General features: G+C 42.4%; 1 protein-coding gene across 7 annotated transcripts in view; it reads left to right on the top strand.

Annotated features, from left to right (window-relative positions):
• Positions 1-4,220: 4,220 nt before the first annotated feature.
• rnf220a (ring finger protein 220a) overlaps positions 4,221-24,393 on the top strand; it is a 135,006-nt gene continuing 114,833 nt past the window's right edge. For all 7 annotated transcript variants that reach the window (XM_056239493.1, XM_056239491.1, XM_056239492.1 and 4 more), the window contains exon 1: positions 4,221-5,053. In XM_056239493.1, the coding sequence (XP_056095468.1) occupies positions 4,405-5,053 (649 nt within the window). In that variant the 5' untranslated portion in view covers positions 4,221-4,404. The remainder of the gene's footprint in view (positions 5,054-24,393) is intronic.

Here is a 24,393-nt window from a genome sequence, read left to right as displayed (position 1 = left end):
AGTCCGGTCCTGGCTCTGAGCAGAGAGGATCCAGACACCTTGCAAATAATCTGGGCTTAGTGAGGAATTAGTTGGCTCAGGTGGGTGGGATGAAACAAACAGTCCATCAGCCCCTGAAATGAATAGGGCAGGCAGGACAGGAAACTTTGAAAATCATTTTGTTCACAATGAATCAATGTTCCCTGGTGCCCGCCGCAAAGCTTTATTTGAAAAGCAAATCCTCACTTATTCTGACAGCTCATACCGAGTGCACGTTTTTTACAGCGAGAGTAAATCGTGCAAATTTTGTCTGGTGGAGAGAAAAAAAGTTGCGAAAGTTTAGAGGCAGGCCCTCGGTACTTATGCAGGCGATAAGATCCAATAAAGCAGTGATTGATTACCACTATTTATTGCTAGGTTTTATTGTGTGTCATACACTGTGGGGAATTTATTTGTTGATAGTGAACTGGAGTGTTGAGGCACAGCTTGTACTATCATTATTGATTTAGTTAGCTGTATGTCCAAGTGTCATTATCCTTCACTGCGTTCTCACTCTGTCATTAAATCTCACTTTCACGTCTTCAGAATGCGGGCGTTCCTTTTTTTTATGTCTCATACTGAAGCTGCTACACGTTATTGAATTGTTCAGTGGAAGATTTCATATCGCAAGGGCTTTGATTCTAATTCAGCAGGACACATTATCTGCGTGGTCCTAAGTTGCAGGCCAGCCGACAGTGAATGACTGTATTTTCAATAATATCGACTGTCCTCCGGTCCAAAAGCGCTTCCTTACGGAATACTAAGTGAGCCGTCCTCTGCCGAGCAAGTGCAGCATGAGTGATACGCACGGCACCGAAAATATTTAACACCGCTTCCCTGATTGACAAGCTGACGTGAGGCTGGATTGCCGTGTTTGTGCCGGTGACGGCAGCCATTTCAAGTGGATGCTTAAGAAAACGGTTGTGGATAAACATAAGTTTACCCTCTAGGGTGATTAAAAAACGTAACGAGTTGGAGTGCAGCTAAGACCCTTCAGACAAAGGCATTTGGGAAGTTTTCAAGATCAAAGAAGTTCAAATGTGCTCCATGCTGCGGCAGTGTCATTTCCTGCGACGACGTTTGAGGGCTCTCCATTTTAGCAGCTGCACACATAACAGCCTTCACACCACATCATGTTTTTTGACAGCGCTGGAAGCATTTCAGTGAAAGTTAAGAAAGCGCGAGAAATCGTTGGCATGGCTTAATTTGGAGCAGCAATTAGCATGAAATCCATTCGTCATCCGCATTCTTGTAACTGTTGCCATTTTTGTCTTCTCACATGGTGTCTAGCTCAGACAGTTAGAGATGTGTGGTTTTGAGTGTGTGTTTTCTGAGGGTATTGAATGACAGTGTCTGCCCTGTCCTGTAATAAAATGTAAGAGTGGCACTTTCACGGTTGTCAACAAACTCTAAATATACTGACAGACAGGCAGAGGAGCAGGAGCTGTGGTTTGAGTGACACCCTCCGCCGAAACTTTTGCATTTTCTCTCAGCAGTCAAATTTGACAGTCGTTTGTTTTCGATGAAATTGGATTCATTTGCACGGCTCCCCAGAGCTGCGCCCAGAAAATGTGTCGTTGACAACTTCTTATTTGTCTTTGTTGTACCCTTTCTGTTTCCTTACATCACTAACTTTCTGAGAGAGAACACGCAGCTCATCACTACAACTGACACTGCAATATCATAACAATGTAATTTGAAAAGGAAATGCAATGCTAGATTTTTGCTGGATAACAGTTCAGTGACAGATTTCTTTTTTTCCCAGATAATCAATCTCAATTTTAACTTGTGACAAATATATCATAATGAAATTTAAATGCAAGTTTCCAGGGGAATTTTTTTTATTATTGTAGTTATAATAATATCTTTTTTATTAATAATAATACATTTAAATGAAAAACTAATTATGCATTTATTTCTAATAAAAAAAATGTTTTAGTTTCTTTTGTTATTTTATGTCAACACTTGCTTTTTTTACTTTGCCATTCAAGTCTATTTTCTACGAATTTTTCTGATACGGAGATGAATTTCAATGTTAAGCACTTAATGTATTTTTATTTTGGGTCATTTAAGATGGTTTCATGAATCTTGGATTTCCTTGCAATGATTGATAGACGAAGGGAAAAAAGCGTGACGAGAGTTGTGGTGGACATTGCGGTCCTACCCCCCCTCGCTCATTCGCACTCTTTGGCGTGTCAGTGTGTGTCAGGCTGACTCACTGCTCTCTTCGGTTGCTCTGGGACACTGGGCTCTCAGTTAGTGCATGCTTTTGTGCGTGTGTGTAGCAGGGGCACCAGGCAGACCGGCCGCAGCCACAGAAATGATTAGCACATCTGTACAACACTCAGCCTAGTTATGCCCCCTCTTTCTCTCTCTCTTTCTCTCTCTCTCTCTCGTGCGCCATTGGGGGGATATCCTGTGTCCTTTTATTGGATTGTCAGTTTCACACTGCCTGACTGCGCTGATGGTAATGATAATAAAATTGAAATATCCAGGTACTTATCACTGTATTACCTTGCTATCAACACCCACCCGCACTCATTTTTTAGAGGTTATCCGAGGGGAGAGATTCGATACAGAGACGAGGCCCTGATGAGTGTGAGAGTGGGAAAAAAGAGGGGGCTTTCGATATTGGTACATTTTCAAGGTGCTATTTTCCCAGCTAGGCCGAGTAAGAAGACAGAAGGTAATGCGATTCTTGGGCTTCTCGCCAGCATCAAGCGGTGTAGTGTAACCCATTTTCCACAGACAGGAAACTGCACACATTCCCCTGCCATGTATGTGATAATGTAAAGCTCTTTTTACTGGGCCGCAGTGTGTGTGTGTGTGTGTGTGCAGATCGAGTTTTAAAATTGATTCGAATGAGTGTTCTGGACAGCTGATATCTTTAAAAATGCCCTGATAAATTCCCCTGGAGTTTCTTTGATGCAGTCTGATATTCTGTGTGGCATTTGAAATGGCCTCGCCGTGACACAAGTCTAAAGGCCCATCTATTTGAATTACTCTGAATAAGAGGACCTGTTCTCCAGATACATGGATTAAATTCTGTTTTCCATACAAGCATGACATCTCACAAAGTCACAACATGCAACAGTTTGGGGCTGCATGTATTTGATCAAAAATACAATAAAAACAGTAATATTGTTGTAGAATATTATTACAATTCAAAATAACTGTTTTCTATTTGAATATTTAAAATGTAATTTATGGCAACAGTGAATTTTCAGCAGCCATTGCTCCAGTCGTCAGTGTCACATGATTCTTCAGAAATCATTCGTGCTGATTTAGTACATTTCATATTATCATTACTGTTGATGATATTTTTTTCTGGGGACAATGTAATTTTTTCCCAGGATTCTTTGATGAATAGAAAGTTCAAAAGAACAGCATTTATTTGAAATAGAACACTTTTGTAACATTATAACATGTTTTTACTGTTCATTTTGATCAATTTAATTCATCCTTCCTGAGTAAAAGAATTATTTTCTTTAAATAAAATCTTACTGACCCCGAAATTTTGAACAGTAGTACATTTCACTTCTATGAAAATATTCACTTTTTAATGAATGTTGATGATAAAAATAAAGGATTCCAAATATGTTAAACCAGGTCATTTTGATTTGTAATGAAGCGAGCAGTTTGAGCAGCACAGTCATTTATAAATTTCATGTAAGTTAAATGTCCGTTTAACTTCTAATAGATCACTTTCTGTTCACCCTCAAGGGATTGGCGATGATGGACAGATGCACACGCACACAAATAGACACAGATTCGCTAAAATGCTTCTCATTAAACCCACTCACACTTTTGCCAATCAGTGAATCTTATCCTCCAGGGGTTCTTCTCGGGCTGTTTGGCTGCAGCTGGGGTCAAGGGGTGAAGTGCGGCTAATTTATTCATTCAGTCAAATATCCTGTGCAGATGGCAGGCTGATACGATATCAGTATGAGAATCCCATTGGAAGCAGAGGACCAGGGTGTTCACATGAGCAGGGCCGTGCTCTTATCTGATCAGCGCTCGGCTCTTATCTGCCTCAGACGCCGTTCTGCTCCGCAGACAGGGAGATGGAGTAAGAGGCTTATATGTGATCTGAACCTAAGATCTGTGGGGGGAAACTTTCTATTTCAGAAAGGGAAAAGTAGGCAAGAGTTTCAGAGTTTTTTGTAAGTGGTTTAATTCCTCCTCTGTTCAACTTTCTGCAGGTGGAGGACCATCGAGGATGAGCCGCCAGTGAGAGCGACCCCCGATTCTGCCAGAGCGTCGACAAAAGTTTGCACCATTTTGCCCATACCGTTCACCCCGTCTCTCTTCTCTCCACCCCTCCCCCACTCCCCTCTGCTCTCGCCCCTAACCCCCCCTCCGCACAACTTCAGCCCAGTCTCCAAAATGGACTTGCACCGGGCGGCTTTCAAAATGGAGAGTTCCTCCTACCTGCCCAACCCGTTAGCATCCCCAGCGCTAATGGTGCTAGCATCGACGGCAGAGGCCAGCCGCGATGCCTCCATCCCCTGCCAGCAGCCTCGTCCATTCGGTGTGCCGGTGTCCGTGGAGAAGGACGTTCACCTCCCCTTCAACAACGGTTCCTACACGTTCGCCTCCATGTACCACCGGCAAGGTGCCGTACCACCAGGTTTCCCTAACAGAGACTTTCCTCATTCCCTCCTACACCTCCATCATCAGTTTGCCCCTCCAAATCTGGACTGCTCGCCAATAAGCATGCTTAACCACAGCGGCGTCGGGGCCTTCCGGCCCTTCGCTTCACCTCCGGAGGACCGTGATGGAGCTGGAGGGGGATACCAGTCCGCCTTCACCCCTGCCAAGCGGCTAAAGGGCTGCCTGGAGGCCGATGCCTCCCCGCACCTGCGCTACTCCGACGCAGAAGGGAAAGAGTATGACTTTGGTGGTGCTCAGATCCCCTCCAGCTCACCTAGCGCTCTCAAAGCCGTGGAAGACGCAGGGAAGAAGATCTTCGCAGTGTCAGGCCTGCTGTCGGACCGAGAAACCTCGTCCAGCCCAGAGGATCGCATTGAGCGCTGTGAGTACACTCTTTTTTTAAACAAACTGCACTATTAATGTCTGCATAGCTGTACACTTTTTAAATAACGACTACTTTTGGAGTCTTCTACTAATTTTAGATCCGAAAATGCATTTTTTTTTTGTTGTCCTGTTGGGATCCGGTCAGCTTGCGCACATTTGTCTGATAACTTTTGTTGTTTTGTTGCATGCAAAAAACTACCTTCTCTAAGATGGGTCTCAAACATCTAATAGGTTAAACTAAGTTAGGTAAAGGGATACTCCACCAGTTTTTCTTATTAAACTATGTTATTCCCTTAACTAAGACGAGTTGATACATACCTCTCTCGTCTCAGTGCGTGCACTATATCCCTCTGTATTGCCGCAAAACTATGTTAGCACTTAGCTTAGCCCATGCATTAAATATGGGCCAAGCAGAGAAGCGACCAAACACTTCCACGTTTTCCCTATGTAAACACAGTTACTCGAGTAGTGTAACTTGACCTGGGCTGGTGACACAAAATAAACCGTTGCGCTTTTCTAAGCGTTTAAAATTGATGACTATATTGTATGGCGGAATACCATAACAAGTGCTTTTGAGCACTTCGACTTGGCGCAATAATATCTTCACTCGTGAAAAGATTACCGGCTCCCGCTTCCTCTCCCCCTCCCTCCAATAGCATCCAGCTGCTGACATTTCCGTCAATACTACCAACGTGACTTTTACTACCTGTGCTATTAGCAAACTGCAGATCATTTGCAATGGCCGACTTTGTAGATGATTATGACTTCTTTTAGAAGACCCAGAGCCATATCTGTTTGAACCCGAGTACACGGAGGAGGAATTAGCTCTTGTGGACCGTGAGAGGCAAGAAAGATATGATCCAGAACAGACCGGAGCTGGCGAAAGACCACGGGCTTTCTGTAAGTGATCTGAATATTGTTGGTGTAGCCTCATCCTTTAGGCGTGTTCCTGTGCAGGTATAGTCCTTCTTTGTGAAATGTTCGGAGCAAACACGCCACTTCTTCAGAGTCATCAATGGTGTTTTGGGATTCTTGTTCAAAGCAGCTAACCAAGCTCTCCGCTGTATGTGGTGTGTTGGAATTCGGTGAAAAATGACAGCACTATGTACATTCTCCTTATTTTCACAACCCTTTACGATGCACGCTTTAACCATTATTGTACACAAACTAGCTTCCAACAACCTGTTACTTCGTCAACTCCGCTCGAACTACTACTACCGGCGCATGTCACGTTGTATTGACGGAAATGTCAGAGGGAGGGGGAGAGGAAGCGGGAGCCGGTAAGAGGACTTTTCACGAGTGAAGATATTATTGCGCCAAGTCGAAGTGCTCAAAAGCAATTGTTATGGTATTCCGCCATACAATATAGTCATCAATTTTAAACGCTTAGAAAAGCGCAACGGTTTATTTTGTGTCACCAGCCCAGGTCAAGTTACACTACTCGAGTAACTGTGTTTACATAGGGAAAACGTGGAAGTGTTTGGTCGCTTCTCTGCTTGGCCCATATTTAATGCATGGGTTAAGCTAAGTGCTAACATAGTTTTGCGGCAATACAGAGCGATATAGTGCACGCACTGAGACGAGAGAGGTATGTATCAACTCGTCTTAGTTAAGGGAATAACATAGTTTAATAATAAAAACTGGTGGAGTATCCCTTTAACTAAGTTAGTTCAACAGTTAGGGTGATATTAGAAAAGCATTTATAATAATGGAGAAAAAAACAATTACAATTTTTAATGGAAAAAAAACATTTGTTAACCAATTCTATTTATCCAATGAGAAATTATTGAGAATAATTATTAGGAACGCATGGTAATATACTGTAAGTTCCACCTAAACATCAAGGTTAAAAACTTTATAAATACTTTCTGTGTGTAACAGTGCTTAACCTATAAATTTCTTGCTGTGATATGTTATCCCTGTAAATATAGAAAACGTGTCCCATGTCACAAGTCAAACTGCTGGGGAATGTTTAGAGAGTGTGTCCTACCGGTTCTACAGAGCTGATAAATTCCACAGATAAAACTCATAAATGAAATGGAGGTTTCTCGTGGGTGAGAGAGTGTGTGTATGAGTGAGTATGTGTGCGTTTTGGAGTTGAGGAAATGTGTGCACAGATTCATAAGACCTCTGCAGAGCGGAAGCCCAGTGGTATTACTGTAGTAATCCAACCTGACCACTCTTACTCAAATACATTAGAAGTCCCAGTGAAAACATAGGTACACACACACACACACACACACACACACACACACACACGGTTCTGAAAACCCCCTTTTTTTTTTTACAGCTTTCATTCACAGTATGTTTACCAGCAAAAAGAACTAATTATTTTTGTAAATAAATCTAATTTGAGAACACTTTCTATGTCCAAGACACATAGTTGTATAATGTGACTTCTATTTTTTTAAAAATATTTATTTAACCATAATTACTTTTGGCAAATCCAAACCTCAATCCTAAAGGAAAAAGTTTGTTTTTTTAGAACTAAAATCATTTTTCTGATTTAGTTGTACCTGGATATCGTCCAAAAAAGATATATTTTTTCATTACTTCATTAGATTTATCTCAATTATGGGGACAATTTTGTCTTTAAAGTATAACTAAGTAACCCTCCCCACACACACACACACAAATATGAGTGTATTGTATTGTAAATACACTTTATACATGTAAATTCAGAGGTTATAAAGTCAGTTGCAGGTCTTGCTTCCATCTCTATTTTTTGTTCTTGTTCTGTTTTCTGGTGATACTTAACTATTAAGGTTCTATTTGTAAAAACTAGTTGACAAAACCTAAAAATTAACAATTCCTCTACCGCCTTTATTAAGCTTTGTTGATGTGACATTGACTAATGCATTTAAAATCAAAAGTTACATTTATTAACATTAGTCAATGCGCTATGAACTAACATTAATAAACAATTGTATTTTTATAAACTAACATGAAGAAAAATGAATAAATGCTGTAAAAAATATTTTGCTCATTGTTAGTTCAAATTAGCTAATGCATTAACTAATGTTAGACCCTAAATGGGATCTTTTACTTGTTTATTTGATCTGGCTTTCTTGTCTAATTATTGGCCTCTCTCTGCCACACTCGTAGCATCACTCTTCTTTGTAGCATCTGTCCTCATTTTTTATATGCGCACTCGCTCTCAAATCAATGTTTCAAATCAAGTTTCAGATTTTCAAATCTTCAAATGTTTCTAATTTGCAACTATTCTCCCACCTGCTTATTTTTTGGGGGGGGGGGGGGGGGGGGGGGCTGTAGTGTGACAGGGAGGCCCACCCGTGGGGGAAATGGCAAGAGTGGGATACAGAAAGAGAGGAAGCACCCTTGATCGAACAGATGAGAGACAAGGGCGGCGAGCTGAGACTGATCCGATAAAAACAGCAGCACGCAGGCTGGGAGGAGCGTGAATGACACCCAACAAGAAACAAGAGAGGAAAGCAGGAGTGTGAGGGAGGAAGAGAGACAGACTAGAGGAAACTGTGTCCAGTATCTCATCTAGAATTTCCCCTCTGAGGGTGTCTCGTTTGAAAGCACTTTTTAAGACATCCATCGTAGCGCTTTTGAACCAGCAGCTGCACAGGAAGCAGCGATGCAGTGCCGGTCCTTTCGGCTAGATGGATTATAACACCTTCACCCTCAGCTCAGATTAAGCGCAGATAGTGGCTCTCAAGGGCCAATCCAGGTATAATCCAAGTTCCTCAATGGACTGTAATCTGACATTCATACTATCAGATAAGAGCAGCGGCTTCTCTTGCTGAAATGAGAGGGGATTAGGGTGGCGGAAGGGATAGGAAAGCCTCAGCCTCCTCTCTGAGGAGAAAGAACAGAGAGAGAGTTTTAAAATACAATGATTTGGAGAGTAGGAGACAGTTTTGCCTTCTCACTCTCTGCCTCTCTCCTTCTCCTCCTCTCTTTTGAAGCTGAATCTAATTAGATTAAACCTTAGGCCCACCAAGGGCTCTAATGCAATTGAATTTCCAGCAGTGTTGTAGAAGAGACTTAAATTGGGTTCCCCTTGACTGGCTACCGTGCTACTGGCTGTCACTTCAGGATCCCTGTCCTCTCTCTGGGCGTTAAGCCCCAAATCTGCACTGTACTGCAGCCGGTGTGATTCTCAGACTATATATAGAACAAGTACTTTATATATATTAGGGGTGCAACGGTACATGTATTTGTCCCGAACCGTCACGGTATGGATGTCACGGTTCGGTGCATACAGTTAGATGACAAATACAGTCAGTCACAGGCGATCCACACTCCAATCCAGAAGGGGGCGCGCTCTGTAATGCAATGCTGTTTGCTAAACGCCACAACAGGAAAAAGAGCAGAAGAAGAAGACACGATCTATGCACCAACCTAAAATAAGAGTTCAAATTGCAAGCAAGAGCTTGTTAGTATTTTATATGCTGAGTTTCGATAACATTTTGGGACATGGTCCCGGCCTTAACTTCACGGAAAGAAAACTGGGAATCGGAATCCTGTTTGTTTATAACAGGATTCCGTTATTTTACAAAAGCACAATGTTTTGTTCTTATTGTGGATGTACACAAATAAAAATAGACAGCAGTGCAAAAACTAATCTCTGCACAAGTTTTATTTTTCATGTATTTATTTTGTACTTTTATAACACAAGATGCTTTTCAGTTTTGTAGCTGATAGTAATAACTTAAAATCTATCATATAAATATTCATTTTAACAGCCCTGCCCTACAACAATATTTACCTATGCAAGAGTGCATTCTGTTTACTACTTAGTGCTTAATACTTCAAAGGAGGCTGTACTGTACCAATTACTTCTGGGGGGACTAAATACCGCTAGGTGGAACAAACTGCAATTTGCACTACTGTCTGTTCAAAATAAATGAAAAGAAACCTAGCATTGGGGATTTGTTGTACATACTGAACTGTGAATTATGCGTACCATTACACCCCTAAAATATATAATGTTTATTTTTTTATTTAAAAATGTACTTTACAACTAAGTCAATACACCATTGAATAGAGGAGCTTCTGCTTGCAAAAAGAGAATGCGACAGAGCTCGTAATAAAACGAGCATCAACATTGGCTTGGCTTTTCTGAGATGGTGAGAACTGAGGGATTTGAAATGTTGTAAAAGCTACATCGAGATGGCATTTTTATTACTCAACAGGTAAGTAAGGTACTTTATTGAACAGATAAATTGCCATATGTAGCTCTAACAGAGTTCATTGTAAAGCATATTCTATTGTGAAGGGTAATTACATTATGGCTGTTGAAGCGCTTGACTGAAATTATGGTCACCATAAAATCTTTCTTCTATAGCATGTGATGTGTGTATTGGTGTATTCATTTCCCAGTGTGAACGTCTTGCATCTGGAGCTTGTTTGTTTGCCTTTTCCCTCCACACATTGGTGCGGCAGTGCCGAGCAGTGAACCTGACCCAGGACAGCTATCCCAGCTTCTCATCCAGAGGGAAAATGTGTGTGATAAACAGAGAGACTGAGATAGTGTAACCTGTTTCCAAACTCAGTGTGAGCCACAGAAAAAAATAAGACATGAGACGTAGTCTTAGAAGGAGAGAAGGCAAGGAATGTGGGAGAGAGAGATGAAAGAAAGATAAAAAATAATAAAAGGCAGGGGATGAGCAATCAGCAGCGCCGTGAGCTGAAACGCAGACTGCAGCTGCCTTCCTGAGCAGCTGAAATAAAAGGGAAAAAATCCTTAAGACAACAGAGCGCAGCTACACGGGCTTCCTTCCTGACGTGACCAGCTCGTGAGCCGTGTGGGCCTGTCTCCATAAATCCCCGCTGATTTACGGGGAACCGGGTGGCTGGCAGCTCCGTGCTTAACCCCCACCACCCCGGCCCAGTCTTAAAGCCAGGCCGCCGACCACCCGTCCTTCCCCGTGGAGTTCCGACACACTCGTTCTGAACTTCAAATGATTTCAGCCCGGGTTGATATAGCGCGCAGATTATAGCACACGTCAACATGTTAAAAGATTCTCCCGTGTCCTCCCTGAATGCGCCAGAGCGTCAGTCACGAGGATATATTGTTACAGTGGCAAACCTGGAAGGGACTCGTTCTCTAATTTACACGGCTGCTGAGGAGTAGCGCCGAGATGCATTGTGTTAGCAAGCATAGTTATTTTTGCATTGCGTCTCCCTGTCGCTCTCTGGCTTTGTAGTTGCCAGTCAGCCACTGGGTTTGAGCCTTTAATTATTTGCCGGTGCTCTTTCTCTGTCTCTTTTTCGTTCTCCTGCTCTCTCTTTCTCCTCACTCCCTACCCTGTCTGCGTGATTGATTCTTGTTTTCATGTTTTTCGATTGGGCCACACAGATCTGTCAGACTGTATAGTTATTCTGCCGTCTTTTCCCTTTCAAAAGCTCTGAAGAGCAGTGTGCACTGACAGCTGTTAAAACACATAGTTGTTGGGGTTTTTTTTTACCTCTTTTTTGTCAGAGAGCAGATGTCAGTGGCATGTTTGTGTTTGTTTTTCTTTAGGATGTATTGAAAACTTTCAGAAACAGTTGCAGAGGAAGTGGCAAATACACCAGGATACATCATAATAATGGAAATTTGTTATTATTGAACAATAAAAAATGGCTGGCTTGCTCACAGTTGGAGGGAAATGTTTTTTAGGCTCCGTTTTGAGGAAAATTTTCTCAAGCAGACAGTGTTGTTGCTCATCTCTGGCAGGTGAAGAGTTAAAGAGATCAACATTGTCATTCCAGCTAAAATCCCCCCTCCTTCTGTCTCTTCCTCCCTCCCTCATCTGTCCTCCTGCTCTGGTTCCTGTTCCCTCCTCCTCCTCTCTGTCATGGTCTAGTGACGAGGCTAAGTTAAGTAAGAGTGTTCTAATAATTAGGCTGCAGAGCGACCGCTCGTCTGTGCTTACCCAGATGTTAAAAGGCTTGTCCTCTCATGTTGCCTCCCTGTTGGTACCCCCTCCACCCTTTATCCATCCCTCTTTTCCAGCGTCTCTTCTCTCTCTCTCTCTCTCTCTCTCTCTCTCTCTCTCTCTCTCTCTCTCTCTCTCTCTCTCTCTCTCTCTCTTCTCTCTCTCTCTCTCTCTCTCTCTCTCTCTCTCTCTCTCTCTCTCTCTCTCTCTCTCTCTCTATCCTCAATATCATTTGCTCTTGCAAGATCTATCTATCTATCTATCTATCTATCTATCTATCTATCTATCTATCTATCTATCTATCTATCTATCTATCTATCTATCTATCTATCTATCTATCTATCTATCTATCTATCTATCTATCTATCTATCTATCTTACTGTCTGTCTCTTTCTTTTATATCAAACATTTGCTTGCAACCAACATTATGGGATTGAGGTTTCATTTCTATTTGAAAATCTGCTTGTCGGAAGCATTTGAGAGTGATGAGAATTACTTTATTGCAGATCTGAAGAGTAAAGTGTGTGATCTTTCTTTCTCTCTTTGGTTGCTCTTGGCAAAAGACAGCAGGTGTCAGTGCAGCAGGCCATGGCTGCACCACTCTTTGCGGTGTAAGGGAGCACCGGGCCGGGCCATTGTTGCGGCATGATGCAGATCAAGGATTAGGGCTTCCTGCCTGAGCTTTGTTGGCAGACCCACTTGAATTGGACACAGGCTGGTGTGTGCGGACCGCTGGAGCCACTGTTAGGGAAATGAACAGGGGAAATGAGATGAGAGCATGCATCCTCTCCAGACAAACAGCTGGGATCAGAGTGAACGAGTGAAGGTCTTACACACCACTGCACAATGCTCATGAATATACAGTAGCTCTTTATTGCCTAACAAACACACTTGTTTGGTATGAAATGGTGTATTGCTTTGATTAATTTGTGGTTTAAAAGAATATAACCATTATGCCCTAAATGATTTCCATTCATAGATGCAAGCTCTTGACTGTTGTGTACATGCAGCTGTATGGAGGTTCTGGCAAGCATCAGGCATGCACCCAGTCTCCCAGGCTTTAGGTCAGGCTTGTTCCCATGGCCTGGATGTGGGCCTTGTGGTGATGTCACACTTTGCTATAAAAGCAAGCTGAAAGCGGTCCGCTGAGTCCTGTAGAACCGCACAGCTGGCATTAGTATCCGTTCTGCACATGCACCCGGGGTCAGTGAGCCGGTCATGGTACCACAGCGGGCCGTCCTTCAGCCCTGAGTTTAGTTCCGGGCCACCGGCAACCAGGAACAGCCCTTAGATCAGGCTCAAACTCCCCTCCTCCCCATCCTAGACTAATGCAGATGTGCTGAAAAGCCTCATCCCCCTGAGTCCCTTAAAGAGGTAGGGGATGAAACTTCACTCTCGCTAACAGGTTCACCACCCAGAGCACAGCAGACCCATCCCAGCCAGCCAGCCCACCCGTTCGCATCCACCACCTCTTTATCCTTCTCTCTCCCTTCCTTCACCCCTCCTCACTGTTTCCCCAAGTAATCTAATCTTCTCTTCGTGTGCGGGTGCAGTCTTCTGTGACAGACTTGTTTCCAAAAAGCCGGCTTGGCTAAAGGACACACATATTATATATATTTATTGCTTCACTTAAATGTGAATTATTGAACACAAGTGATTACTGAGTGGGATGCATTGGGCGCTTTCTGGGAGTTTCAGACAACTGTCGGATTAAAACAACAGCATCCAGAGTGACATCTTGCATGAGAAATGTCTTTAATGTAAGCTCGGCTTTCTTCCGAACATTAGCATTAGCTAGTGGCGTGCCGTAAGCCCTTACACCTGTAGCAGTTTGTTGCTTGTTTTCGGCTGCAACCGAAGCTTCCAGCTCTGCTTTATTGGTTTTGAGAGGGCCGTGTGTGATCATTGCTCATTACCGGTCGGAGAGACCTGAGGCAGAAAGGCGGCTCAGGAGAATCTGCATGGAGATACGTAAACTCCTCCAGAATGCCAATAGCCCGCACACATTAGAAAGTGTTGCCATTTTGTACCTTCTTCCCGTCACTCTCTGTCCAGGCGCTCGTAGGGGCCTGATTAATTATTTAGCAGCATGTATCATCTATTTACCTTAGTAATCCATCTGTCAGCACGCTTATTGATCCAATCCTGCATTCTAATTGTGCATCCTCTCGCAGCAGCTAGCTCATATTTAAATTCAATGCCTGTCACTGCGCCTGACTGTCTGTGCGCCGTGTGTCTCCGTCGACTATTGCGTCTGTCGCTGCGGTTGCATTTCAGAGTTAAGCTACAGCTGTTCTGGAGGAAGTGAGAGTGTATCTTTCGTCTCCTCAGGTGTGACTGCATGGTCGTTTTTTAAAGTGACACATGGAAAGGGGGGTTTTATTCAGAAAGATGTGGTAGGAAACGAAAGAGATTTGGGAAGAATGAGGGTGAGAAGAAATCATGAAACTCATAAATATATCTATTTCGTCAACCCTCAGTTTCATTCCAACTTCCTCTTACTTTCTTTGTTGTCCAAAATTTAAAACAGCTGCTATCTGTCTATCTATCTATCTATCTATCTATCTATCTATCTATCTATCTATCTATCTATCTATCTATCTATCTATCTATCTATCTATCTATCTATCTATCTATCTATCTATCTATCTATCTATCTATCTATCTATCTATCTATCTATCTATCTATCTATCTATCTATCTATCTATCTAAAGTTAACAATAGATTAGAGACGCAATAGAGGTGGATGCTGCACATTGGTGGTGGTTGAGGAGATTCCCCCTTCTATGTGAAGCGCTTTGAGTGTCCAGAAAAGCGCTATATAAATGTGATGAATTATTATTATTATTAATACAACTGGGCATTTTACATTTGATTTGAAACTATCGTCTATATAAAATTTAAATAATTGTATTCCTTTCAACTCAAGTCACCATTTTTACCAACCACTAGATTGCATGAACAGGATTGTTGGATATCATAGACAGTGAAAGTGCCTTCCTACCTTTGTTTACTGCTTGCAAAGGTAGCATTTTTCATCTTTCGGTCAGCCTTTCTCTCACCTGTTCTCTTCCTGTCTAGCATTTTTCACTTTCATCCCTCTCTTATTCTCTGTGTGTGGTTGTGTGGTAGCAGTAGCTGCTTGTTTGTTGTGGTGACAGGGAAGGCGCCCACTGATAAGAGCACCGTGGCAGTTGGTTGCTGTGGCTGTGTGCGGTTAGTGAAAAGGCCAGAGTGCGTGGCGGTCAGGAAGCTGAAACGCTCCTGCAGTTGTCAGGCTGGTCTGTCTGGCCAGGCCCCTCAAACTGGGCTTTTACATGCCAATAAAGAGGGCCGTTTCGGGGGTGGGCTGGTAGCCAGGCAGCCTGGGAGAAAACAGTTAAAATAGGCACTTAAGGACGCCCTCCCCCCCTCCTATCACGATGGGTTACGCCGCCGTTCTCAGTTGTGTTCTAACAAGGCTTTTGACATAATTGAATACAGTAGCCCTGAGTAGATAAGCGTTTCGTGTGCCAGCCGCTGTGCGTCTGAGAATTCTGGCTATGTGTGCACATACTGGAACTGTATGTGTGTGTTTTATTAATTTGCCTGTGTACTAATTCTGTGTGTGTCCGCATGCTCACTGCCAGCTGGACGTGTGTGAGCTTATATCCTTCCTTTGATGGCCCACTCCTCTTCAGGGCTAATAAGAACAGATGCGCGAGCGCCCAGCATGAGTGATCGTGCAAATGCAGCAATCAGTAAACACTCGCTGAGTTAATGACACCAATCAATGGCCTTTTAAAACAGCTATTTGATAATTGCAATCATCAATGCCTCCTGTAGTATACATTACAAATGGACCTCTCCTCTTCTTCTTCACTCCCTCCCTCTTACTCTGTCTCTCTTTTCCTCTTCCTTTTTCCTCTTCCTTTCATTTTGTGAAGTGGATCCATGGTCATATTATCCTGTCAACCGGCACGGTGCTGTAATTGAACCATATGCATCTCAGGCTATCATTGAACCAGAGTTGTTAGCATTTTAGTATCCTCGTCTTCCAGGATTTTTATCGAACTTATTTTATTGAAAAGAATTGAAAACACTCAAAATAAAAGTTTCAACAACAACAAAAGTTTTTAATTACACTAAATAATTAAATTATTTAAGAATATATAACTTTAAAAAATCTTACAAAATTTGTTAACCCAAATCTAAAAAACATAAAAATATATATATAAATAAGTATTCAAGGTTCATACTTGATGACTTTTGTTAATCTTTGCTTTTTAAATATTTTTCTTTATAAACAATTTCAACTTGATAATGCTTTAATCATGCTCCATGAGGTAGTTTATAATTTCTTAAAACATTTTTTATATCTTATTATTTTATATCTTTTAAAAATGGTTAAAAACATATAAAAGGTACGAAACATTTATTAATGCAGTGGATTTTAATTTAAATATCTGTTGTGCAGGTCATAATGAAGCTTAATTTTTGTTAAAATGGAATAAAGATGTTAAAGAACTTAAAGGGAAAAATAAGAGGTTAATTTTTAATTACGACTATTTTAATTTCATATGTACATCATTGAGGTCTCAAACTAAATGTAAAGTCAATCTCAACAGAACATGGGGCTGGTTAAGGTAAAAAAACAAACAAGATTTTGCAATTAAGAAGCCTGAGGCAGTCATCAATTTCATCTTATTTGGTGGGAGGTATATTGATTAATTCGCTTTTCATCACTGTTCTTTGTTCCTTTTTGTGTCCACTCCATGTGAGCGATACAGTATTGGACAGAGAAGACACAGTGGTCACGAGTGATCTCATGCGCGACTGCTTTTCCTGTCTGTGTTTTCTGCAAGCCAAGAGCGAGTTTATTTTTGTGATACATCAAAGAACACGGACGTTCTTTGACCGCATCTCCTCCCAGGGGGTCAAAAATCTTCTTAAGCAGAGACCCCCTCCACTTCACCCCTATCAAAGGCCCCCCCTTCGGTCGGCCATTTTCAGCCCGGCGGCTGTGCGCCTGCAGGCCCTAGACCACGACAATTTCAGCACTGCAGAGCCGAAAATTGTTGCCATTGAAAATGGCACCTAAAAGTGGCTAATCTGAACTGCCTCTTTATCTAGTCCCCCCTTCCTGTGCGTGTGTGTGTGTGTGTGTGTGTGTGTATATATGTGCTTTTGTGAGTTAAGCTGTGATTCACACCTGCTGCTGTCTAATCCTGTAGTCATGTTGGCCCCTGGCTCCCGTGCTCGCGCGGCTCTGCGGGTGCCATTTGGATACGGGCTGTCTAATATCACATCCCCACGGCAGAATGCACGGCATCCGCCTCTGGGGAAACGGGGGTGGAGGGGGGGGCACAGTCGAGTCGTCGAATGGGGTCTGGAGGAGGAGGGGTTGAGCTTAGAGAGCAAAAGAGAGCAAATCTGTCACTTTTCCCAAAGCAGTCACCCCTGTGACCTCCATTCAAAGATATATTGATTTTCCAGTGCTCTGTCTAACAAGCGGCAGGCTGAGTGGGGTTTAGTGATAGTGGTCGTATGGCTCGGACACAGCGTGATGCTCTCTTCTAGAAGTTAAACACGTCTCCTCTCTGTCCTCCTTGCGGGGGCATCAAACAAGTACAAATAATCAAAAGGCACTGGCTCCCCTCTGCTTCCCCTTTGCAGATCTCTCCATATGAGACCATTTTTCTGCACGCGTATGACAGCATTTGCTCCTCATGTGGGGGCTTTTGCTTTAACTTTCCCTCATTTTTTGGTCCTGCATGTGTGTCCAGTTTGCTTTGTGGGGTTTAGGAGGGCTCATGCAGACCTTCCACTTGAACTTTTCTGGTCTCCTCAGATACACACAGTCTGGTGAGATCCAAAAATCTGTGGAGCAGAGAGGAGGGAAACAAAGCGACCATGTACAAACAAACAGTATCAGGGGAGAAGGGCATACGCCTCTCAGAGCGAGCCTATCCTTCAGTATATCAGGCTTGGGAGAGAGAAAGAGATGGGAGGAAAGAGAGGAAGGCTGCGTTCACACAGCAGAAGAATACCGACGTCACTCTAGTTTTAGAGTGCTAAATATTTTTACATTCAATATGAGTTTATTTATAAACAGATGTGACACTATCTTTCACCAAATTTGACACATATAAGTCATCCATTTGAATATTTTTCATTATTTTACATATTTTAAAAACATTTCAAATTAATACAGTTAATTTTCATTTAAAATTCTATTTACTGTATGTGCATTTTACAAATATTGAAGTTTTATTCCAGGTAAAAAAAGAAATACATCTTCAATAATTTCTCTTCACTTTTCTTTTGACTAGATCAGAGGTACATAATTTAAAGGGAAAGTAAAATGGTTGATTTTTAATTATTACTACTTTATATGGACATTATTGAGGTCTCAAACAAAAAGTTATGTCAATCCCAACAGAACATGAAGGTTAAGGGGAAAAAATACCATCTTTTGAAAGGGGGTTGGTTCAATTATCAGATTGCTTGCACTTTTGTATTTTTTTTATCGCTTTTTTAACTGAAAAAATACTGACCTTATTAAAGTCACATCTGAAAGTTGTTGTTTAAACAGGTCAATTTAAGAACCACACCTGCTTTTAAATACAGTTTTCAATCCTAAAGCATTACCGTATGAACATAGCTAAAAAGAAGTGAGGTGGACCGATAGAAAGAAAGAACTAGAGAAAGAGAGCGCATAGTTTACTCGCAGCACCAGAAAAAAGAAGGCTTGTTTTTTAGATGAGACTGTTTGTTCAGTCAGGCTTCAACAAACCTGCCACCAATGGCTTGCCGAGCTGGGGTGAACACAGAGGAATGTTTCACTTCGTTTTCTCAGATGTGTTTGTATTTCACGGAGTGATGCACAAAGAAATACAAGATTCGTTTTTTGCCTCTCCAGAAAGCCAGTTTTATTTTTCCTCTTGTTTTTTTCCCTCGGTGGATTTTCAGGCAATCTGTTCCAAACTGTTACGACTCTTGCTGAATTCTCATAATGACAGTGTGAGGCTGTTTGCATCAGCAGCGGATGTAGACGGCGGCATAGACTGTGTGAATAGCAGAAGGGCCTGTAAAGTGGAGGTTTTAAAACTGCCCGTCTTTGCAGCAATGTCACAGTAACAACTGGAGGGATGTTATGAGCCTGCTCCAGTAGCAGGTGTCTGGGGAGAAATGGCCTCACGCAGAAACCTGGTGTTATATCCGTGGTAACAGGGCAATTGGCGAGGTCGGGGCAGACGCCCCAGTGGGCCAGGATGTCTGCATTCCTTAGGCAGATTGCATGGTCAAATGGTGGTAGGGGTTCGAGGTTTGCTGTGCTCTGTAATGGCAGGGCGTGGAGCACAGGGAGAGGTTTACCTGTGACTGTAAGAACAGCACTGACATGACCCTCACCCCTAGACACATGCTGTTGAGAGGTGTTGAAAAAGCCTACACAAAAAGTAAAAAACACAAGAACGAAAAAGTATTTAAGTAATGGGTAATAAAACTGTTTGCCCTATAACTGTATTTTTTGAGGATTCAGCTGTATTTCATAAAGAGTAGAGGGAATGTCGGGTCGGTGTCGTGGCTTAGCAGTTTACGGTGCTCATGTGAATGATGTGAGTTTGAATTGCAAATCTTCCCCATCATTTCCTGTCCTTCATACAATCTAGCAAAAATAAAGTAAATAGCAAAGTTAATTCGCAGGTTAATATGAATGTGATAATGATTTATAAAAATGTATTAAAAAATATTTATATAATTATAAATAGTAATAAAATTTAAATGAAATATTTTATATATTAACATTTAATAAATAATGAAATATATCTAGATATGTGTGTGTGTCTGTGTGTATATATGTATGTGTGTGTGTGTGTATACACATTTATTTATTTTTTAATCTATGCTAAATATAGATTTTACAACAACAATTGCAACTTCAGCTGCGCATTTATATCACAATAGCATAGACATTATATATAATATAATTTAATATAAGCATATAATGTAGTAGCTGGTATGTAAATTATTAGCTTTGTGTGTGTGTGTGTGTGTGTGTGTCTGTGTGTGTTTGTGTCCACCCTCGGGGGTCTTTTCTAGCTCTTATACCTGTTGTAGCACGCTCTGCTGCTGTGTTAATAATATTCTGTCGATACAGCGACGTGATGAGCCGGCTGTCTGGTTTGGGCTGTTCTACATCCATCATCCCTGCTTCCAGCCTCCACCCGTCAATATCGGGGCCCAATGCTAATGGTGGCATTTAACCAGCGGATCTGACAAATTAACCACCGTCCGTCTACATGGGTTAAATATTCATCATCCCAGCTTTAACCAATCCTAGCCCCCCTCATAGTGCATCTACAGAGCGGCCACATGAGCACAGAGCTCTCAGCACTACATCACTCACATGTGCCCTGAACAAGGCCTAGAGCACCAGGAGGGAACTGAGGTTAAACATACTGTCTTCTTATGGCCAGGAACTGTGAAAAATAGTGACAGTCCTCTTATTTATTTTTATTTTTTTAAGCCCGCTATATTCCTACCAGCGAATTTCATGCGGGCAGGTCTCAGGACAGACAAGACGTGTGCATATCCTCACACATGTACACACCGCACATCCCTTGTGATCTCTGCAGTTCGCACCCTTATGCTCGGGGTTTGTTACAATCAAAGCGTCCCATCACCCTGCCTCTCCGGCCGGACTCACACAACAGCTTGTGGTGTGTATGTGCGCCTGTCTGTCTGTGTGAGTCTATATGTGTGTGCAAAGCATGAAAGAGTCCCTGGTTTCTACTGTCCACCCCTCCCCTCCACTGATCCTTATGTCTCCCCCCTTCTCTGTCTCTCTTATTCAGCCTGTCCATCAGTGGCCTCATAAATAATTCATTGCACTCTCCCTGATGTCTTGTCACCTTCCCTTCTCATTCGCCACCTTGGCTCCCTCCTCTCACTTCCCCTGTGCTGTCCTCAGTGTAGCGGAACACCCCGGGAGCCAGCAGGGCCCAGACCACACACACCCTCTCTCTCTCTCTGTCTCTCTCCTTTCTCTTCTCTGGCTCCTCCCTCTTCCCCTCTCCCAGTCAATGGTCATTCAATCAGAAATGGCTTCCTTTAGTGTGCTCCATTTGTGGGTTGCATTTGTAGCCCGGTAATTAATAGCATGTCCTTTTAAACTGTCCTCTTCCTTTAAGATTCATGCACTCTCTACTAAGGCCTTGGCTCAACACTGAGGAATAGCAATAGAGCCCTGTGTTTGTACAGTGTATGTGTCATTATGGGTTTTATTACTCGCATTTCATAATTATATGTAATTTTTCACAGCAGTTCAAAAGTTTGAGGTCGGTAAGATTTTTAAAATGTTTTTTAAAGAAGTTTCTTTTTAAATTCAAAGCAAGGCTGCATTTATTTGATCAAAATACAGTAAAACAGTAATACTATGAAATATTATTTAAAATAACTTCTATTGTCATATATTTGCAGCATCCATTACTCCCGATTTACTTCTCCAGCCTAAAAACTGGTTTTGCACGTCCCTAGTTTTAGCTCATTCTGCCTAGATTTTCAAAATTTTGTTGAAAACACCTCTAAACTGTCAGGAAATGAAGTTAATATCACTTTACATCCTCCTCAGTGGTAGGTCGGGGAATTGATAGGTTAATCCACCACCAGTTGCACGGCGTGTAACCACAAACATCTTAAACAGAGACGTCACTTATAGAGCCCAGCACTGATGTAGCATAACCACAATAGCAAACCCTTCTGTTCAAATGGGGCTGAAAACACAGCGCCGTACGATTCGTCTTGTGGTTCTCTCATTGCTATTCCTCCCTGCATCCCTCGTCAATTAATGACTGAATTTTATGTGCACAAAAAAAATGGAAAAAGACAAGCACCCGGGAAGAGTGAAATAATACTGCTATTATAATGTATTAATCACATAGCTTTGAGGGCAGTACAAATAACATCGCAACGGAAGAAAAAACAAAACTATGACAAATTGGTTTTCCTTCATGGAGCTTGTTTAACGTTCAGGGAATTGCTGATATCGAAGCCCGATTACGATCATCAGAGAGCTGTGTGCTCTTTCATGTGTGCTGCTAGTGAGCGTGTGTGTTTGATTTTGGATGTGTGTGTGTGTGTATGATTCACAGAACAGAAGGACTCAGCCGTGTTTGTAGGCGTGAATAGCAGCCCTTTTGAGACCCGCGCGGTCCTACAGACCATCTCTCTCTCGGGCTCGCCCTGACAGGGCCTGTCTGCAGCACTCAGGCCCTGATCAGGCAGGGCGATTAATACGTTTTAAAAAATGTCCCATCCACTCTCGCAGCCAGCCACACAACTGCTACTCTTTATTCTGCCAGCCGTCTACACGCGCACTGCAGCATCAGCAGCGGCAGAGCGGCCCATGAGAAGCAGATCAATCAGGCAGCCTGCTGATGAATTAAAGCCTTTAGCAGCCAGGAGGGGGAAGCTGAAACTTTGCTGAACCGCACACACACTGCTTGTCTACATCGCACCTTTGTGAGCCAAGTTATCACAACATAGTGAGCTGTGGTGGCTTAGATGCCGAATAGATATGAGTAGAACGAATAAAGAGTAATTTGGTGTGGAACGTATTATGTCCACATCCTACCTGGTCCTTTATTTTTTAAAACACACCTTTGTGAGTCAGATAGCCAACCCTATCACAGCATATAGTGATCTTTGGTGGCATAGAAAATGAATAGAAAAGAGTAGAACGTATTAAGATGAGTCATTCGGTGTGGAACGTCTCATGTCGACATCCTACCTCATCCTTTTTTATTCCTGTCAATCGGTCTAGCTTTCGATTCACTTTGTTACAGCCACTAGCCTTCCTCTGCCAAATTCTCTCTCTCTCTCTCTCGCCCCGTCCCATGATAAATTAATTTTAACAGTGACAGCTTGGTTACAGAGCCGCCTGCCTTGTTTCGGGGTAATTCTGGCGACAGCTTTAAGACTTGTTGTATTTAAGGTGCCCTGTAATTACATGGCTTTTGCATATGTAGCACGAGAGATATGATTCATCTGCCAAGTGGGAGCTGGCGAGAGTGGGAGGGAGGGAGCGAGAAAGAGAGATACGGTTCAGCAAATAAAAAAAGAGCGGCATGTTGCTACGAAATGTCCTCCTTATTATGTCTCATTAAAGCTGAGACCACAATAAGGCAATACGGCCCATGAATAAGATCTATGATCGGTGTGCTAAAAGCCACAGAAAGGGGAAGGCTGATATCTCGTAGGTCCGTAAGGGGTGTGTGTGTGTGTGTGTGTGTGTGTGTGTGGGTGGAAAAATGTGTTCCTTTTTTCAGCTATAACCCTGTGGTGTTTCTGAGCAATAGCAGATAGCAGTGAAGCCCCTCTGCGCTAATTAGAGGAGCTTTTAACGAGGACAAAAAGATCTGTAGTGTGGGGGAAACTGACAGGCCGCGTTAATCCCAACCCTATTGTCAGAGCTACAGGAAAGCCGTGTTGGACAATCACCCAGGGAGAGAGTGATAAATCCGACTCAGGGCCCTGGCTACCTCCCCACACTCAGGCTAATGGGTTATGAGCTACTGCGCTACCGTTTTTCAAACGCACAAATCAACAGCGGTTGCATGTTAACGCAAACATGCTGCGTGAATGCACATAATCACGCGTGCGCTTCCTCGTGATCATTAGTGGTAATTATCCTGAGTGCTAAATTACTACCTGCAGTTAGTGCTTGATTATTGTGAAGGAGAGCGCTAATCTATAAGCTCGGAGTTAGCGGCGGTATGGAGTGCTACTGCTAGCTCTTCAAATGCCTATATCGGTAAATTAGAGTAATAAGATGCTATTAGGTCTTAATGAGACCACAATGTAATTTACAGTGTGTTGAGTGCTAATCTGCTCCCCACATATGATGTCAGGAGATTGGGAGGGGAATATCACGCTGTTCCCAGGCTGCAGTGACAAAATACATTCATATACTATAGTAATGTTTTGTCAGGCAACCATTTTTTTTTTTCTTGTGGCAACACATAATTTAACTAGTTTGATTCAAGTCAAATATATACTGTCACAGAATCAACCTAAATCAACCTTATGTCGTTCCAAACCTTTGTGACTTTGGTTCTTCTGAGGAACATAAAGGAAGGTGTTTTGAAGAATGTTACAACTGTTTCTGTCCATACAGTGAAAGACAATGGGGTCCAAAACAAGACTGATACTCAGGTTTTGACATAAGTGTGTTAGGTCATTTTCATTTTTAGATGAACTATCCCTTTAAGAACGTAAAGGAATACATTTTTCTTTCAAGTTCTCGCACAGAATAGCAACGTGAACACAAATTCAAAGTCAGGTGTAGCTGCTTGAGTGAGTAAATGACTAGCTGTGGCCTATTGACTATTTGCACAATGAAGTCCAGGTCAGTGTCCAGTAGATTAGAGTACAGGGAGCTCTAAAGTGTCCTCACCTCCTCAG

The sequence above is a fragment of the Rhinichthys klamathensis genome, unplaced genomic scaffold (assembly GCF_029890125.1).
Source record: "Rhinichthys klamathensis goyatoka isolate OS25496 unplaced genomic scaffold, OSU_Roscu_1.1 h1tg000566l_1, whole genome shotgun sequence".
Taxonomy (NCBI): Eukaryota; Metazoa; Chordata; class Actinopteri; order Cypriniformes; family Leuciscidae; genus Rhinichthys; species Rhinichthys klamathensis.
The sequence above is the reverse complement of the archived record's forward strand: the minus strand, read 5'-3'. Positions and strand labels throughout refer to the sequence as shown.